A 20,686-nucleotide genomic window follows, 5' to 3' on the forward strand; every position below is an offset into this window, starting at 1 on the left:
AGGAAGGTCTGTGGATAAAGGGTGGTAAGCTTTCTCTGCCATGAGAGCTCTTCTTAATGATGGCCCAGGTAACATCTGTGAAAGACAATTGTCAGTGTGTGCTTTGGTGACGCCAGGGTTCAGTACCCAGGTGGGCAGATTCACCCAGTCTTGTAAGACATGTGCCTAGAACGAAGTGAGAAAAAACTGTAAAGAGTCCGTAGAAACACCCTGCACCTACTCTACCCATTCTTAGAGACTGCAAACGGATTATAGATGTATATCATGAGCACGTTGTATGCAAGTCTGTGCGTGTTGTGTAAGTTTTTCTCCAGGTTTGGTCAGAGGCATTCCAGTGCAGAAAACGATATTATTGTTGAGAAGCACATGAAGGTGGTATGTAAAGAAAAATGTGTTTACAAAAAGTGTATATTTTATAGAAAAGTGGAAACTAGTAAATCATGTATAAAATGTATATGTTTTGTTTTCTTTTCGTAATAAACAGGTTTTTATGTAAGATGTTTTTGGTTTAGCACAGACATGTATATTTTTATATAATTGACTGAATAGTGTGCTAAACAGGTGTATTTTCCAATTCCAGATCTTAAATCAGAGCTATTAGCATATGGTCTCCAGTCAGGAGACTGATTGATCCTAAAGGACAAGCGAGAAAGAGCCATGAGTCAACACTAGAGGAGCTAATCCAACCACAGAAACATCTATGGATCCACACCTCGCATTGTAGAAGGGTTAATCAACCAGAGCTGCACTGAGCGTTATGCTCATACTTATCCTTTTCAGAAAACCCTGTACAGTCTTAGACCAGCATTGCCAGAACAGTTAGAAGAGAGGACTTAGAGAACCTTGAGACATGGGAAAGTCCAACTACAAAGGGTGAGGACTCGCCTAGGAGTCCTTGGTCTCAAACCGGTGAAGAAAACCCCTTTCCCCTTTCCGCCCATGTTTCAACGTTCAGTTAGGCAGGTTTTTCAACAGATCTTTCTACCTCTCTTCCTAAGGGAACACAGTACCCTTAGAATTTAGAAATGGCAGAAGTAAGTCTTTAGGGGGGACTGTTGAGGATAAAGAATTGAGTATCCAAAAATACTTAATTCAGCCATTTCATAGACTCAGTTATATAGTTCAGTAGATGTGAACTAACTCACATATTTGTGAATGCTTTTGTTTCTTACTAACATGTATATAAGTATATTGCATATTCAGTGTATTTTCCTTAGACTCAGTATATACTAGGATATATATATATATATATATATATATATATATATATATATATATGTATAGCTTGAAGATGGCTGCTATTTCCTGTCCTGCACCCAAGACAGATGGACAAAAGAAATTCCTGGAGCCTGGACTGACCAATCCAAGGAGGATATGCAGATCTCTCTACGTCATGAAGCCCTGACCTACGATACTTGATTGGACTAAAACTTTTGTTTACACCCCTTTTACTTCGTGGTCTAATTGTCCGAGAATAAAGATTTTCAGTCTTGCCTCAGCCTTGGTCATGAGAGGAAGAGTTATAATTGATTTCCAATTAATTATTATTCTTTTTCGCCGTGCACACACGATATCTTTAATTTGGAACAACGGTCAGATCGGAAAGAGGGATCACTTGTATCCCAACAAACATCCCCAACATTATCATCTGCCTTATCTGTGAGGCTTCAGCTAACAAGGGTATTCAGGGGGGTAATGTGTTTTGTCTATGTTTAGGTAGATAACTTTGAAGCTCTTGTGATGCACCACTGGTAAGTCGTGTTCGCACACACACACACACACACACACACGCACGCACGCACAAACACTCAATTACTGCTACGCAGAGGGATTAGCAGGTAGTAGGCAACAGAATAGATTGTTCAATTATTTCAATTGTATGCATGGTTCTTATTGTTTGTTTTGGTAAAGTTAAACAATCATTTATCAACCCAACTGCCTAGAGTCCTTTTCCTGTTGCCTGGTTTTGCTGCATACTGGGGAGCCCACCCTGTACACGACTTAAAATGAAGCATAAGTCGCAATGTGAATTTCACTGTGCTACAATGCGGCCTAGCGTGCCTGTGCAACCACCGCCTGCCCCATCAAGTGCATCTGCGTGCTCTTCATCTTCTGTGACTGTGGGGACAGCAGTCACACATGGTTTTTCAAACTGAACTTCCACCCCTATACCCGTAACAGGGAGTGTGATTGGCAGGTCATAACTTGTTTTGGAAGTGGAAACAGATGGTATTGTTAAGCTGTCAGACATCGAGAGAACCACCATTGGATGCAGGCTACATTATATCCACGCCTGCACCTTCGTCACAGATTGGCTGGACTATCTGCAGTTAATAATTGCGTTCTAGAAATGGAAAGGAGTGTAAAAAGCACATGTGTTGTACCTTGTTTGGCAGCAAAGGAACACTAACTTAGTATTCCAGACAATTTTAGGATGGCAGAAAAAAAATCAGCTCTTAATTAAATAGCGTGGCAAAAGTGGACAGGTGGGTACAGTGGCCATGTTCTGTGGGTACCAGGACAGTAAAGGAAGCCTCACTTTCTATCCCTCCTAATGATCAAATGCAGCAAGGAATTCCCTGAGTTCTCTATAAAATTAGCATAGCAAAATGTGCATGAGGGTAGAATGCAGAGGTGCTTGAGATTGCTTGGCACAAGTGGCACAATAATGGAGTACAACAGCCACTTTTTGGAGGCCACTAAGTTTCAGCTCTGTTTGCTAGTATAATAGCTTAGTAAAAGTGTGCAGGAGGGTGTAATGCAGAGGTGCTGAAAATAGCTTGGCACCAGTGGGACACTAATGAAGTCCAACAGCCACGTTTAGGATGCCACTAGGTTCACTGAGTGTTTGCTAGTATAATGGCTTAGTAACAATGAGTTTGAGTGTGTAATGCAGGCAGACGTGCTGCAAATATCTGTGCACTACTAGGACTATACAGAAGTCCAATAGCCACGTTTAGGATGCCACTAAGTTCACTCAGTGTTTGCTAGTATAATGGCTTAGTAACAATGAGTTTGAGTGTGCAATGCAGGCAGACGTGCTGCAAATATCTTTGCACTAGTGGGACAATACAGAAGTCCAATAGCCACGTTTAGGATGCCACTAGGTTCACTGAGTGTTTGCTAGTATAATGGCTTAGTAACAATGAGTTTGAGTGTGCAATGCAGGCAGACGTGCTGCAAATATCTTTGCACTAGTGGGACAATACAGAAGTCCAATAGCCACTTTTAGGATGACACTAGGTACACTCAGTGTTTGCTAGTATAATGGCTTAGTTATAATGAGTTGGAGTGTGCAATGCAGGCAGACGTGCTGCAAATATCTTTGCACTAGTGGGACTATACAGAAGTCCAATAGCCACGTTTAGGATGCCACTAGGTTCACTCAGTGTTTGCTAGTATAATGGCTTAGTTATAATGAGTTGGCGTGTGCAATGCAGGCAGACGTGCTGCAAATATCTGTGCACTAGTGGGACAATACAGAAGTCCAATAGCCACGTTTAGGATGCCACTAAGTTCACTCAGTGTTTGCTAGTATAATGGCTTAGTTATAATGAGTTAGAGTGTGCAGAGGACAGGAAGGTACAGTGCCAGGGTTGTGGGGCTCTGGGTAGAGGAATGGAAGCCTGCCTTTCTATTCCCTCCTAATGGGGAAATGCAGCGAGGAAATCCCTCACCTTAGCTAAACAGACGCTGTCATCTTGTGTAGCTGTTAAACTCTGTTTTCAGGACCTGTCACCTATGGCTCTGACCCTGCCGATACGAGCCCTTAAAAGGACTGATAGAAAGTGCTCTCCTTAAGCTGTCCAGCGCTGTGTATGGAGCGCATACAGCAGTATCGGCGATAAGACTCAGGACGGAGCTGCGCCAGTGATGTCTGACACCAAGGACGCAGAAGGCAGATAATGGCGTGCTGGAGGAAAATGTCCGGTTTTATAATGCAGGGACATGTGACATGGACATCCTATCACACATGCCGTTGCTTCTCTGGCTAAAAGTCCACTTGGCTGTGTGTGTGTCTGGGATTGGCTGACATGCTGGCCCGCCCCACTACACGCGCGCGCTTAGGGAAGGAAGGCAAGGAAAAAAAAAAAAAATGGCGATCGCCATTATCCATGCAGCAGTGATCTGAAGGCGCTGTTCCCGCACACTATACACTGAAATTTCATAATAGTGTGAGTCACAGAGTGACTTACACTATTACAGCGGAAAGCCAGCTAGGAATTAGCTGTTTTTTTGCTGCTAGAATCGTCTCGAACGTATCTAAAACTATCGAGCTTTTGCAAAAAAGCTCGAGTTCTAGTTCGATCTAGAACAGGCCCCAAAATCACTCGAGCCGCGAACTGGAGAACCACGAACCTAGAACCGCGCTCAACTCTAGTCATTACACAGAGGAAACCATGAGTAGAGGAGGTCATTACACAGAGGAAACCAAACCATGAGAAGAGGAGGTCATTACACAGAGGAAACCAGGAGAAGAGGAGGTCATTACACAGAGGAAACCAGGAGAAGAGGAGGTCATTACACAGAGGAAACCAGGAGAAGAGGAGATCATTACGCAGAGGAAACCATGAGTAGAGGAGGTCATTACACAGAGGAAACCAAACCATGAGAAGAGGAGGTCATTACACAGAGGAAACCAGGAGAAGAGAAGGTCATTACACAGAGGAAACCAGGAGAAGAGAAGGTCATTACACAGAGGAAACCAGGAGAAGAGGAGGTCATTACACAGAGGAAACCAGGAGAAGAGAAGGTCATTACACAGAGGAAACCAGGAGAAGAGAAGGTCATTACACAGAGGAAACCAGGAGAATAGGAAGTCTAAACAGAGGAAATCAGATGAGGTCATTATAACAGAGAAACCAGGAGAAGAGGAGGTCATTACACAAAGGAAACCATGAGTAGAGGAGGTCATTACACAAAGGAAAACATGAGTAGAGGAGGTCATTAGAGGAGGTCATTAGACAGAGGGTGCCAAGAAGAGCGTTTTATTACAACATATGGTATTCATAGGCCAGGTCTGTATCTCGGACAAGTCACTTCAGCAATGATATTTGTGTAACTTGTCTCCTGATTATTTCACATTTGTGATTTGAATGTAAATGAAGATACTTTGATGTCTATGTTGCAGAACACGTGCAGCCATTCAGCATGGACTAACCCTGACCAACGTGAAATGTCAGGTGATGGGACATCGAGTTTTTCTATATTGTTTCTACATGGTGTCTCCAGTGCTCAGTAAGCATTAAACTGTATACCACCCTCCCCAGCAGTATAGATCACCTATCCAGTTACCACACCTTGTCAAAGTCCTCTTGGGTGGCTCTCATCTCCTTCCACGTTTTATTAAGCACCTGGATGCAGACACAGAACAGTTCCTGGAGGAAGTGGTCTTGTGCATAGAACAGGGTCAGGAAATGCTGCCCGGTCTCCGAGGCTGAAATGTCATAAAAACAAACATATTAGAGCGGGATACTGCTGCACGGTATGTGAAGAACAGCTTTAACGGGCTTCCAACTTACACCTTTTACTCATTTATATAGTAGATAATAATCACACGACTAATCTGCTGCTGGGCCAACATTTCCTGGTGCCACCCAGTCTCATGCCATGTCAGCACGTGACTGCTGCAGACAATTCTTGTGGTAACGTGGTCACCAATGCATCCACTGATTGACCTCAGTACTCATGTTGTGTTGGCATGACCATCATTGTACCTGGGAAACCTGTAAGGGCCGGAGGCAGCAGAGAATACATGGGAAGCTGCCAGTCAGGGTTGTGGGCGGGGTTATACACGGGAAGCTACCAGTCAGGGGTGTGGGCAGGGTTATACACAGGAAGCTACCAGTCAGGGGTGTGGGCAGGGTTATACACGGGAAGCTGCCAGTCAGGGGTGTGTGCGGAGTTATACACAGGAATCTGCCAGTCAGGGGTGTGGGCGGGGTATACACGGGAAGCTACCAGTCAGGGGTGTGGGCAGGGTTATACACGGGAAGCTGCCAGTCAGGGGTGTGGGCGGAGTTATACACAGGAATCTGCCAGTCAGGGGTGTGGGCGGGGTTATACACGGGAAGCTACCAGTCAGGGGTGTGGGCAGGGTTATACACGGGAAGCTGCCAGTCAGGGGTGTGTGCGGAGTTATACACAGGAATCTGCCAGTCAGGGGTGTGGGCGGGGTATACACGGGAAGCTGCCAGTCAGGGGTGTGGGCAGGGCTATACACTGAAAGCTGCCAGTCAGGGGTGTGGGCGGGGCTATACACTGGAAGCTGCCAGTCAGGGGTGTGGGCGGGGTTATACACGGGAAGCTGCCAGTCAGGGGTGTGGGCGGGGCTATACACAGGAAGCTGCCAGTCAGGGGTGTGGGCGGGGTATACACGAGAAGCTGCCAGTCAGGGGTGTGGGCGGAGTTATACACAGCTGCCAGTCAGGGGTGTGGGCGGAGTTATACACAGGAATCTGCCAGTCAGGGGTGTGGGCGGGGTTATACACGGGAAGCTGCCAGTCAGGGGTGTGTGCGGAGTTATACACAGGAATCTGCCAGTCAGGGGTGTGGGCGGGGCTATATAGAGGAAGCTGCCAGTTAGGGGTGTGGGTGGGGCTATACACAGGAATCTGCCAGTCAGGGGTGTGGGCGGGGTTATACACTGAAAGCTGCCAGTCAGGGGTGTGGGCGGGGCTATACACTGAAAGCTGCCAGTCAGGGGTGTGGGCGGGGTTATACACGGGAAGCTGCCAGTCAGGGGTGTGGGCGGGGCTATACACAGGAAGCTGCCAGTCAGGGGTGTGGTCGGGGCTATATAGAGGAAGCTGCCAGTTAGGGGTGTGGGTGGGGCTATACACAGGAATCTGCCAGTCAGGGGTGTGGGCGGGGTTATACACAGGAAGCTACCAGTCAGGGGTGTGGGTGGGGCTATACACAGGAAGCTGCCAGTCAGGGGTGTGGGCGGGGTTATACACAGGAAGCTACCAGTCAGGGGTGTGGGCAGGGTTATACACGGGAATCTGCCAGTCAGGGGTGTGGGCGGGGTTATACACGGGAAGCTGCCAGTCAGGGGTGTGGGCAGGGTTATACACGGGAAGCTGCCAGTCAGGGGTGTGTGCGGAGTTATACACAGGAATCTGCCAGTCAGGGGTGTGGGCGGGGCTATACACAGTCCGGATGTTTTACTTCTGATACATCTACAGCAGATACACAAGGATTGTAGTGATATAACCCTGGAATCAGGCTTTCCTGCCCTATATTATGCTTCTCTCAGAAACCTGCTGACAGATTCCCTTTAATGCTATGTTGTATGCGGCGTAGACAAGAGTATAAGATCTCTGAAGATGGATGGTCGTACCGGCTTCTCCTACTTGTAGGATCTCACAGAGGATCAGTGTTAAGTGGATGCTGCTTCTGGCAAATGGACAGACATGTTTGTCTTCTCGGCTGCTATTTTCAAGCACAAACTATAGAAAATTCAACAAGAGGAAGTTTAGTGGCTCATGTGAAAGTATTACTGTGGATGGACGTGTCCGCATGAGCCAGAATCACTCACCCGACTGTATGCACTCGGCCAGCGTGTGGAGAAATACACCATATTGTCAAGAGCCAGAAGTCCAGGAGGAGCGTGATCGAGGTCCTGCCATGGGCTGCCATTATTCTGAGCAAGAGAGGACAGATGAGGTTCCAGATCCCACCCATACATGACATATGACATACACGATATATGACACGCACGATACATGACACACACGATACATGACACACACGATACATGACACACACGATACATGATATACACGATACATGACACACACGATACATGACACACACGATACATGACACACACGATACATGATATACACGATACATGACACACACGATACATGACACACACGATACATGATATACACGATACATGACACACACGATACATGACACGCACGATACATGACACACACGATACATGATATACACGATACATGACACACACGATACATGACACACACGATACATGACACACACGATACATAACACACACGATACATGACACACACGATACATGACACACACGATACATGATATACACGATACACACAGGAAAAGAAGCGATCAGACTTCCAGTACAATTGATAAATATTTATTGTGAGCAATTAGATAAGGCACAGTGACAAGCATACAACAGAGGTGCACAATCCGGTGGGACCAATGTGGATTGTTGGGAAAGAAGGAAAGGATAGTAAACAACCCCCAATCCGTATCACAGTGGTTACTCAGAACCTAATGTGATAGTTGTATACTCCAGGAGTACTCAATAGGCTGATCTCCATATCACATTGGTTACTATGAACCTAATATGCCAGTTGGGACTCAAGGAGTATACCATAATCAAAAGCTCCCATGTGAGACAATACCACTATTAAACCCCAATGGTAGTGTAGTGTTGTATAAGGAGTTGTGAACAACTTACCAGGGAAGGAGTCACAGGTCACACCGGATGGCACCCCCACCCGACGAACGTCCGTTTCGGCGGATGCCTATGTCAGGGGTGGTGTCATGCCAGAGATTGTGCGTGTGTTAAAAGGACCCGCCGGCCAATCAAATGCGCGATGTATCTCCGTGACGCAGGCGAGCCCAGAGCAGCTGACCATCCACTTCCGCCGCCGCGTCAAGGGCTAAGCTCCGCCCACCCGACCAAGGAGGTCACATGATCGGACAGGTAGAGCCGCCCCTGGAGACACGGCCAGGGAAGGGAGGAACATGACGGCGCTGGGCGCGCATGCGTCTGAGTGATCACAGCGATACTTAGTGAATCAAGCATATAAACAGCAGGCAATGTATACGCAATACAACCATATCAATAACAATAATAAGCGCAACATGCAGTATTGATCTAGGCCTAGAGCAATGTTAGTGACAACTGTCACCAATGTCACAACCACTTAAAATCAATATTAACAAAACATTATATCACAACACAAAGGGATCACAAAGGTATAACGCTGTGTAGTCCATATAACAAGGATTTCATGTCGGTGGAAAAGATGGAAGTCGCATATCATGTCGGCCATAGTTTGGAATTCCAGAAAGATAAATTCCAGGACGGGCAAGGACTAAAAATAATAACCAAAATTGAGAAGAGTTAAAAACACATAAAAAACACATAAAAGAGACATGACATAGAAAGTGATCATAATGAATGATCATAAAAAAGCAGAGAAACCACTATTTTCATTTAAGCCCATAGGTTGTAGGGTTTTTAAACGCCAAATCCACTTGGCCTCAAGGCGCGCCAAATTAGTACCAACTCTCCCTCCTCTAATGTTAGTCTCAATGGAATCAATCCCGCGAAATCTCAAAAGAGTCCCATCAGACTGATGATGTAACTTAAAATGTTTAGGCAACGTTTTAAGACTGGAAATGTCCCCTTCACTTAATGCGGAATTGATTCCATTGACATGTTCCCTAATCCGAATTTTAAATGGACGTGTGGTCAAACCAACATATATTTTCTGGCAAGGGCAAACCGCATAATACACCACCGCACAAGTGGTGCAGGTGATGGATTTTTTTATCTTAAAGGTTTTTGTCCCTGATGAATCGACAAAATGATCGTGTCGGTCCATATTAGCACAAGCCAGACAATGTCCACAAGGTCTGGAACCAGACGGTCGTTTACTGACATCAAGAAAAGATGAAATCGATTCCTGAGTTTCATAGTGACTCGTAACTAAAAGATCACGTAAATTTTGGGATCTTCGAATAGAGATAAGTGGTCTATTAGGTAAAATTTTTGACAGTACTGGGTCCGTCAACAAGATAGGCCATGCCTTCTCTAAACATTTTCTCATCTGAGAAAATCTGGAATGGTATGTAGTAACAAACCTGAGTGGTTCCGGACCCCCGGATTTTTTAGGGGTGTAAAGGAGGGTATCTCTGGACGCATATTTTGCTTTATTATAGGCACGTTTGATAGAACGCCTACTATATCCACGTTCCAAAAACCTGTTTTTTAATTCCTGTGCACGATGATTGAAGTCAGAATCAACCGAACAAATCCTTCGCAACCGAAGGAATTGTCCGGTCGGAACCGAGTCAATCATATATCGGGGATGAGCAGAAGAGGCATGGAGCAACATGTTACATGATGTGGCCTTCCTAAATATGTCTGTTTGAACAATATTTTGATCATCCCTCCGAACCGCAACATCCAAAAAGTCCAAAGAGTTAGCGCTAAATTGATATGTAATTTTAATGTTCCTATCATTGATGTTAAGTATCCCCATAAACTCATTTAATTGATCCTCAGACCCCCGCCAGATCAGGAAGATGTCGTCAATGTACCGCGTCCAAAGGAGGACACGGCCCATTGACGACTCCAGATCAGGCAGGGGGAGGTCCCTCTCCCACAGCCCCAGGAACAGGTTGGCATAGGAGGGGGCAAAAGAGGCCCCCATCGCTGTTCCCTGGAGCTGCAGATAGAAGGACCCCTTGAACACAAAATAATTATGGGTCAATGAAAATTCCAAGAGTTGCATAACCAATGATATGAACCCTGAGGACAGGTTGGAGCCCCGGAGAAAATATTGTACAGCTAAGAGACCGTCGGCGTGGCGAATACTGGTATACAGTGATTCAATATCACCCGCAACCATCAAAGCATCATCCTCAATGAAGAGTCCATCCATTCTCCTCAGGAAGTCACTTGTATCTTTGATAAATGAAGGCAGTGCTTCCACAAAAGGGTGTAATACCGATTCTATCCATTTGTTAATGTTTTCCAAAAAGCTCCCTCTACCCGAAACAATGGGTCTTCCAGGAGGTGTTTGTAAGTTTTTGTGAACTTTTGGTAATAAATACAAGGTGGGGGCTACGGGCTCAGCCACCAACAGTGCCGAAGCCAGGTCTTTCGTGATCACATTATTGGATACAGCAGAATCTAAAATCGTTCTTAACTGGGCCGAGAATGTGGTGAGAGGGTTGTAGGTTATCTTCTTATAACATGATTTATTGTTAAGTTGTTTAAAAGCTTCCCTCTCATACAACACTCTCGGCCAAATAACCACATTTCCTCCTTTATCTGCGGGCTTCAGTACTATATCCGGCAGAGACCGCAGCTCCCTCAACCTTGCACGTTCAGTTCGAGACAAATTGTCATTGGCAATGGAGGTGGAAATCTTCTCAAAATCACTGCTAACTATTTTGACAAATAAATCAACACAAGAGCAGGTAGAGAGAGGAGGGAACTTTTTGGATTTAGGACGAATGGACAGAGGGATCTTACCTCCTTCCGTGGAATTGTGCTCAATCGCCAGTTCTTCTAATTCGCGTAATGCTGCTTGTTCCTCCTCTGTAGGGAAGAGGATTTCAATATTAGGATCAAAGAAGTGCCTCCTAAAGATCATGGATCGAGCAAATAAATTAAGATCCTTCACTGCTGAGAATACATCAAATCTAGCAGCCGGGGAAAAGGTAAAACCCCTTTCCAACAGAGCAAGATCAGCTGAAGATAATTGATGGTTGCTCAGATTAATTACCTTGTTATTGTTTCCATGCGGACGGTCAAATAATTTATAATTCCGATTTTTCACAGAGGGGGATGTCATCCCCCTATGGACTTGGCGACCAGATCTCATGGAGAGTGATGATAGATTGGAATCAGATACATCACTTACTGAGGACCCTGATGTGATAGATGCAGAATTATCCATGGTGGGTTTCCTCCAAAAATATACCAGTTTTTGTTGGTAATCCCGTTGGTCACGGCCAAATTTACTTGTCTGAGTCTGTTGAATTTTCTTTACCACAGAGTCTAAGACTTTTTCCAATTGGCTCTCATACGAGGACAATTTTTCACTAGGACAATCAGACCTAAATTTGGCCTGTATGGTGTCTAATTCTTTATCTAAATCAGCAATCGTTTTAGAATTTAACTCCATAAGTAGCTCCAGAAATATTTTAGAACATTTGTCACATGCCTCTTCCCATTTGTTCATGAATTCCTCATCTGCAACAGGAAACGTAGGAATAACCCGTACCCTGAGACCTCTGGGTACGAGGTTTTTGGATAGATATTTACTGAGGAACGCCCTGTTCCACCATAGTTTAGTGCGTTTAACTAAAAGGCGCTGCATATTTAAGATATTGTCCTCTCTCTACCTGCTCTTGTGTTGATTTATTTGTCAAAATAGTTAGCAGTGATTTTGAGAAGATTTCCACCTCCATTGCCAATGACAATTTGTCTCGAACTGAACGTGCAAGGTTGAGGGAGCTGCGGTCTCTGCCGGATATAGTACTGAAGCCCGCAGATAAAGGAGGAAATGTGGTTATTTGGCCGAGAGTGTTGTATGAGAGGGAAGCTTTTAAACAACTTAACAATAAATCATGTTATAAGAAGATAACCTACAACCCTCTCACCACATTCTCGGCCCAGTTAAGAACGATTTTAGATTCTGCTGTATCCAATAATGTGATCACGAAAGACCTGGCTTCGGCACTGTTGGTGGCTGAGCCCGTAGCCCCCACCTTGTATTTATTACCAAAAGTTCACAAAAACTTACAAACACCTCCTGGAAGACCCATTGTTTCGGGTAGAGGGAGCTTTTTGGAAAACATTAACAAATGGATAGAATCGGTATTACACCCTTTTGTGGAAGCACTGCCTTCATTTATCAAAGATACAAGTGACTTCCTGAGGAGAATGGATGGACTCTTCATTGAGGATGATGCTTTGATGGTTGCGGGTGATATTGAATCACTGTATACCAGTATTCGCCACGCCGACGGTCTCTTAGCTGTACAATATTTTCTCCGGGGCTCCAACCTGTCCTCAGGGTTCATATCATTGGTTATGCAACTCTTGGAATTTTCATTGACCCATAATTATTTTGTGTTCAAGGGGTCCTTCTATCTGCAGCTCCAGGGAACAGCGATGGGGGCCTCTTTTGCCCCCTCCTATGCCAACCTGTTCCTGGGGCTGTGGGAGAGGGACCTCCCCCTGCCTGATCTGGAGTCGTCAATGGGCCGTGTCCTCCTTTGGACGCGGTACATTGACGACATCTTCCTGATCTGGCGGGGGTCTGAGGATCAATTAAATGAGTTTATGGGGACACTTAACATCAATGATAGGAACATTAAAATTACATATCAATTTAGCGCTAACTCTTTGGACTTTTTGGATGTTGCGGTTCGGAGGGATGATCAAAATATTGTTCAAACAGACATATTTAGGAAGGCCACATCATGTAACATGTTGCTCCATGCCTCTTCTGCTCATCCCCGATATATGATTGACTCGGTTCCGACCGGACAATTCCTTCGGTTGCGAAGGATTTGTTCGGTTGATTCTGACTTCAATCATCGTGCACAGGAATTAAAAAACAGGTTTTTGGAACGTGGATATAGTAGGCGTTCTATCAAACGTGCCTATAATAAAGCAAAATATGCGTCCAGAGATACCCTCCTTTACACCCCTAAAAAATCCGGGGGTCCGGAACCACTCAGGTTTGTTACTACATACCATTCCAGATTTTCTCAGATGAGAAAATGTTTAGAGAAGGCATGGCCTATCTTGTTGACGGACCCAGTACTGTCAAAAATTTTACCTAATAGACCACTTATCTCTATTCGAAGATCCCAAAATTTACGTGATCTTTTAGTTACGAGTCACTATGAAACTCAGGAATCGATTTCATCTTTTCTTGATGTCAGTAAACGACCGTCTGGTTCCAGACCTTGTGGACATTGTCTGGCTTGTGCTAATATGGACCGACACGATCATTTTGTCGATTCATCAGGGACAAAAACCTTTAAGATAAAAAAATCCATCACCTGCACCACTTGTGCGGTGGTGTATTATGCGGTTTGCCCTTGCCAGAAAATATATGTTGGTTTGACCACACGTCCATTTAAAATTCGGATTAGGGAACATGTCAATGGAATCAATTCCGCATTAAGTGAAGGGGACATTTCCAGTCTTAAAACGTTGCCTAAACATTTTAAGTTACATCATCAGTCTGATGGGACTCTTTTGAGATTTCGCGGGATTGATTCCATTGAGACTAACATTAGAGGAGGGAGAGTTGGTACTAATTTGGCGCGCCTTGAGGCCAAGTGGATTTGGCGTTTAAAAACCCTACAACCTATGGGCTTAAATGAAAATAGTGGTTTCTCTGCTTTTTTATGATCATTCATTATGATCACTTTCTATGTCATGTCTCTTTTATGTGTTTTTTATGTGTTTTTAACTCTTCTCAATTTTGGTTATTATTTTTAGTCCTTGCCCGTCCTGGAATTTATCTTTCTGGAATTCCAAACTATGGCCGACATGATATGCGACTTCCATCTTTTCCACCGACATGAAATCCTTGTTATATGGACTACACAGCGTTATACCTTTGTGATCCCTTTGTGTTGTGATATAATGTTTTGTTAATATTGATTTTAAGTGGTTGTGACATTGGTGACAGTTGTCACTAACATTGCTCTAGGCCTAGATCAATACTGCATGTTGCGCTTATTATTGTTATTGATATGGTTGTATTGCGTATACATTGCCTGCTGTTTATATGCTTGATTCACTAAGTATCGCTGTGATCACTCAGACGCATGCGCGCCCAGCGCCGTCATGTTCCTCCCTTCCCTGGCCGTGTCTCCAGGGGCGGCTCTACCTGTCCGATCATGTGACCTCCTTGGTCGGGTGGGCGGAGCTTAGCCCTTGACGCGGCGGCGGAAGTGGATGGTCAGCTGCTCTGGGCTCGCCTGCGTCACGGAGATACATCGCGCATTTGATTGGCCGGCGGGTCCTTTTAACACACGCACAATCTCTGGCATGACACCACCCCTGACGTAGGCATCCGCCGAAACGGACGTTCGTCGGGTGGGGGTGCCATCCGGTGTGACCTGTGACTCCTTCCCTGGTAAGTTGTTCACAACTCCTTATACAACACTACACTACCATTGGGGTTTAATAGTGGTATTGTCTCACATGGGAGCTTTTGATTATGGTATACTCCTTGAGTCCCAACTGGCATATTAGGTTCATAGTAACCAATGTGATATGGAGATCAGCCTATTGAGTACTCCTGGAGTATACAACTATCACATTAGGTTCTGAGTAACCACTGTGATACGGATTGGGGGTTGTTTACTATCCTTTCCTTCTTTCCCAACAATCCACATTGGTCCCACCGGATTGTGCACCTCTGTTGTATGCTTGTCACTGTGCCTTATCTAATTGCTCACAATAAATATTTATCAATTGTACTGGAAGTCTGATCGCTTCTTTTCCTGTGTGTGTTGTTGGCTGGCGATTTTTCCATGGTCCTATTATGTCACACACCATGTCACGGATATAAATGATGGTGTAATTGGGTTATCATGGTGGTGTATGTGCTGGAAAGTAATTTTCTCATGATATACACGATACATGACACACACGATACATGACACACACGATACATGACACACACGATACATGACACACACGATACATGACACACACGATACATGACACACACGATACATGACACACACGATACATAACACACACGATACATGACACACACGATACATGACACACACGATACATGACACGCACGATACATGACACACACGATACATGACACACACGATACATGATATACACGATACATGACACACACGATACATGACACACACGATACATGATATACACGATACATGACACACACGATACATGACACGCACGATACATGACACACACGATACATGATATACACGATACATGACACACACGATACATGACACACACGATACATGATATACACGATACATAACACACACGATACATGACACACACGATACATGACACACACGATACATGATATACACGATACATGACACACACGATACATGACACGCAGGATACATGACACACACGATACATGACACACACGATACATAACACACACGATACATGACACACACGATACATGACACACACGATACATGACACACACGATACATGATATACACGATACATGACACACACGATACATGACACGCACGATACATGACACACACGATACATGATATACACGATACATGACACACACGATACATGACACGCACGATACATGACACACACGATACATGACACACACGATATATGACACACACGATACATGACACACACGATACATGACACACACGATACATGACACACACGATACATAACACACACGACACATGACACACACGATACATAACACACACGATACATGACACACACGATACATGACATACACGATACATGACACACACGATACATGACACACACGATACATGACACACACGATACATAACACACACGATACATGACACACACGATACATGACACACACGATATATGACATCACACGATACATAACACACACGATACATGACACACACGATACATGACATACACGATACATGACACACACGATACATGACACACACGATACATGACACACACGATACATGACACACACGATACATGACACACACGATACATGACACACACGATACATGACACACACGATACATGACACGCACGATACATGACATACACGATACATGACACACACGATACATGACACACACGATACATGACACACACGATACATAACACACACGATACATGACACACACGATACATGACATACACAATATATGACATCACACACGTCCATAGTGACCTACTCCTGACTTTAATGTCTGGATTCTTTATATTGAGAAGGAAAAAATATCCTGTGGGTTGTGTGACGATGAAATACTGTTCCAAGTATTAACTGACAGATACAGCCGGTGACTGCAGGAGAGACACAGAACCACGTAAAGCTAGTGTGGAGTCATCAGTGAGGTGAGGACAGGACCTGGGCGGCCACTGGGAAAAGACACTCATCCACATAACATCTCTCCAGCGACATTCTGTACCCAGAAATAAATGTGGAAAAAACTGAGGGAATGGGAGATGAGATAGCACTGAGCTCAGCGAGTATGGACTCCAGATGGTAATGGCGAGTGCAGTGTCTCACCTGCACCTCTCACCTGCGCCTCTCACCTGTGCCTCTCACCTGTGCCTCTCACCTGCGCCTCTCACCTGCGCCTCTCACCTGCGCCTCACCTGTGCCTCTCACCTGTGCCTGTCACCTGCGCCTCACCTGTGCCTCTCACCTGTGTCTCTCACCTGTGTCTCTCACCTGCGCCTCTCACCTGTGCCTGTCACCTGCGCCTCACCTGCGCCTCTCACCTGCGCCTCTCACCTGCGCCTCTCACCTGTGCCTCTCACCTGCGCCTCTCACATGCTCCTCACCTGTGCCTCTCACCTGTGCCTCTCACCTTTGTCTCTCACCTGCGCCTCTCAACTGCACCTCTCACCTGCGCCTCTCACCTGTGCCCCTCACCTGTGCCTCTCACCTGCGCCTCTCACCTGCGCCTCTCACCTGCGCATCTCACCTGCGCCTCTCACCTGTGTCTCTCACCTGCGCCTCTCACCTGCGCCTCTCACCTGAGCCTCACCTGTGCCTCTCACCTGTGCCTGTCACCTGCGCCTCACCTGTGCCTCTCACCTGTGTCTCTCACCTGCGCCTCTCACCTGTGCCTGTCACCTGCGCCTCTCACCTGTGCCTGTCACCTGTGTCTCTCACCTGCGCCTCTCACCTGTGCTTCTCACCTGTGCCTCTCACCTGTGTCTCTCACCTGTGCCTGTCACCTGCGCCTCTCACCTGCGCCTCTCACCTGCGCCTCACCTGTGCCTCTCACCTGTGCCTGTCACCTGCGCCTCACCTGTGCCTCTCACCTGTGTCTCTCACCTGTGTCTCTCACCTGCGCCTCTCACCTGTGCCTGTCACCTGCGCCTCGCCTGCGCCTCTCACCTGCGCCTCTCACCTGCGCCTCTCACCTGTGCCTCTCACCTGTGCGTCTCACCTGCGCCTCTCACATGCGCCTCACCTGTGCCTCTCACCTGTGCCTCTCACCTGTGTCTCTCACCTGCGCCTCTCACCTGCACCTCTCACCTGCGCCTCACCTGCGCCTCTCACCTGCGCCTCTCACCTGCGCCTCACCTGTGCCTCTCACCTGTGCCTCTCACCTGTGCTTCTCACCTGCGCCTCTCACCTGTGCCTCTCACCTGTGCCTCTCACCTGCGCCTCTCACCTGCGCCTCTCACCTGCGCCTCACCTGTGCCTCTCACCTGTGCCTGTCACCTGCGCCTCACCTGTGCCTCTCACCTGTGTCTCTCACCTGTGTCTCTCACCTGCGCCTCTCACCTGTGCCTGTCACCTGCGCCTCACCTGCGCCTCTCACCTGCGCCTCTCACCTGCGCCTCTCACCTGTGCCTCTCACCTGCGCCTCTCACATGCGCCTCACCTGTGCCTCTCACCTGTGTCTCTCACCTGCGCCTCTCACCTGCACCTCTCACCTGCGCCTCACCTGCGCCTCTCACCTGCGCCTCTCACCTGTGCCCCTCACCTGTGCCTCTCACCTGTGCCTCTCACCTGCGCCTCTCACCTGCGCCTCTCACCTGTCTCTCACCTGCGCCTCTCACCTGCGCCTCTCACCTGCGCCTCACCTGTGCCTCTCACCTGTGCCTGTCACCTGCGCCTCACCTGTGCCTCTCACCTGTGTCTCTCACCTGCGCCTCTCACCTGTGCCTGTCACCTGCGCCTCTCACCTGTGCCTGTCACCTGTGTCTCTCACCTGCGCCTCTCACCTGCGCCTCACCTGTGCCTCTCACCTGTGCCTCTCACTTGTGCTTCTCACCTGTGCCTCTCACCTGTGTCTCTCACCTGCGCCTCTCACCTGTGCCTGTCACCTGCGCCTCTCACCTGTGCCTGTCACCTGCGCCTCACCTGTGCCTCTCACCTGTGCCTCTCACCTGTGCCTCTCACCTGCGCCTCACCTGTGCCTCTCACCTGTGCCTCTCACCTGTGTCTCTCACCTGCGCCTCTCACCTGCACCTCTCACCTGCGCCTCTCACCTGCGCCTCTCACCTGTGCCCCTCACCTGCACCTCACCTGTGCCTCTCACCAGTGCCTCTCACCTGCGCCTCTCACCTGCGCCTCTCACCTGTGCCTCTCACCTGTGTCTCTCACCTGCGCCTCTCACCTGCGCCTCTCACCTGCGCCTCTCACCTGCGCCTCACCTGTGCCTCTCACCTGTGCCTGTCACCTGCGCCTCACCTGTGCCTCTCACCTGTGTCTCTCACCTGCGCCTCTCACCTGTGCCTGTCACCTGCGCCTCTCACCTGTGCCTGTCACCTGTGTCTCTCACCTGCGCCTCTCACCTGCGCCTCACCTGCGCCTCTCACCTGCGCCTCTCACCTGTGCCCCTCACCTGCGCCTCACCTGTGCCTCTCACCTGTGCCTCTCACCTGCGCCTCTCACCTGCGCCTCTCACCTGCGCCTCTCACCTGTGCCTCTCACCTGTGTCTCTCACCTGCGCCTCTCACCTGCGCCTCTCACCTGTGCCTCTCACCTGCGCCTCTCACCTGTGCCTCTCACCTGTGCCGATCACCTGTGCTTCTCACCTGTGCCTCTCACCTGTGTCTCTCACCTGCGCCTCTCACCTGTGCCTGTCACCTGCGCCTCACCTGTGTCTCTCACCTGCGCCTCTCACCTGTGCCTGTCACCTGTGCCTCTCACATGTGCCTCTCACCTGCGCCTCTCACCTGTGCCTGTCACCTGTGTCTCTCACCTGTGCCTCTCACCTGTGCCTCTCACCTGTGCCTGTCACCTGTGTCTCTCACCTGTGCCTCTCACCTGTGTCTCTCACCTGCGCCTCTCACCTGCATCTCAACTGCTCAAGTTGTGCAGATTGTGGGTGATCGGTTGTTAAGAAAGAAAAAACAATATTTATTTAACCCCACAACTCCCTATATGTGTATTCTGAAGGCAGGCGAGTCTGTGCTGGAAGGATAGATCCTACAGAAGGGAATATAAAGGTGACTGATCCAGGTGCTGGGTGCTCCAAACAATCTCAATAATAATAATAATAATAATAATAATAATAATAATAGTAATAAAAGACTTCAGGCTGTAGCCCCCCGGAGGCAGAATTTTATTAGCATTCCTAGTGCGGGGGAATTAATATTAACCATAGTGGTCCGCGGCCATAAATACTGATCATCTCGCAGTATGATTCTGGCTTATTGGTGTACTACTCTCTGCACAGTACGTGTTTTCAAATGTGTTCTAATCAATAGTTAATTAAAAGTTATGTTTTAACCCCTTCAGCCCCCGGGCACTTTCCGTTTTTGCGTTTTTGTTTTTTGCTCCTTTTCTCCCGAGAGCCGTAACTTTTTTATTATTCCGTCAATCTTGCCATATGAGGGCTTGTTTTTTGCGGGACGAGTTGTACGTTTAAATGAAACCATAGGTTTTACCATATATTGTACTGGAAAACAGCAAAGAAATTCCAAGTGTGGAAAAACTGCAAAAAAAGTGTGATCGCACAATAGTTTTTTGGGATGTTTTATTCACCGTGTTCACTATATGGTAAAACTGATGTATCTATGTGATGCCTCAGGTCAGTGCGAGTTTGTTGACACCAAACATGTATAGGTTTACTTGTATCTAAGGGGTTAAAAAAAATTCACAAGTTTGTCCAATAAAAGTGGCGTATGTTTTGCGCCATTTTCCGAAACACGTAGCGTTCTCATTTTTCGGTATTTATGGCTCAG

At 47.0% G+C, this 20,686-nt stretch overlaps 1 protein-coding gene across 1 annotated transcript in view; it reads right to left on the reverse strand.

The window, feature by feature from the left end:
* ELMO3 (engulfment and cell motility 3) overlaps window positions 1-20,686 on the reverse strand; it is a 111,832-nt gene that overhangs the window by 27,292 nt on the left and 63,854 nt on the right. The window contains exons 13-15 of the mRNA XM_075326275.1: window positions 7,541-7,645; window positions 7,343-7,451; window positions 5,301-5,437 (exon numbers count right to left, since the gene is read on the reverse strand). Of these exons, the coding sequence (XP_075182390.1) occupies window positions 5,301-5,437; window positions 7,343-7,451; window positions 7,541-7,645 (351 nt within the window). The remainder of the gene's footprint in view (window positions 1-5,300; window positions 5,438-7,342; window positions 7,452-7,540; window positions 7,646-20,686) is intronic.

This window comes from Anomaloglossus baeobatrachus, chromosome 10, assembly GCF_048569485.1.
Source record: "Anomaloglossus baeobatrachus isolate aAnoBae1 chromosome 10, aAnoBae1.hap1, whole genome shotgun sequence".
NCBI lineage: Eukaryota > Metazoa > Chordata > Amphibia > Anura > Aromobatidae > Anomaloglossus > Anomaloglossus baeobatrachus.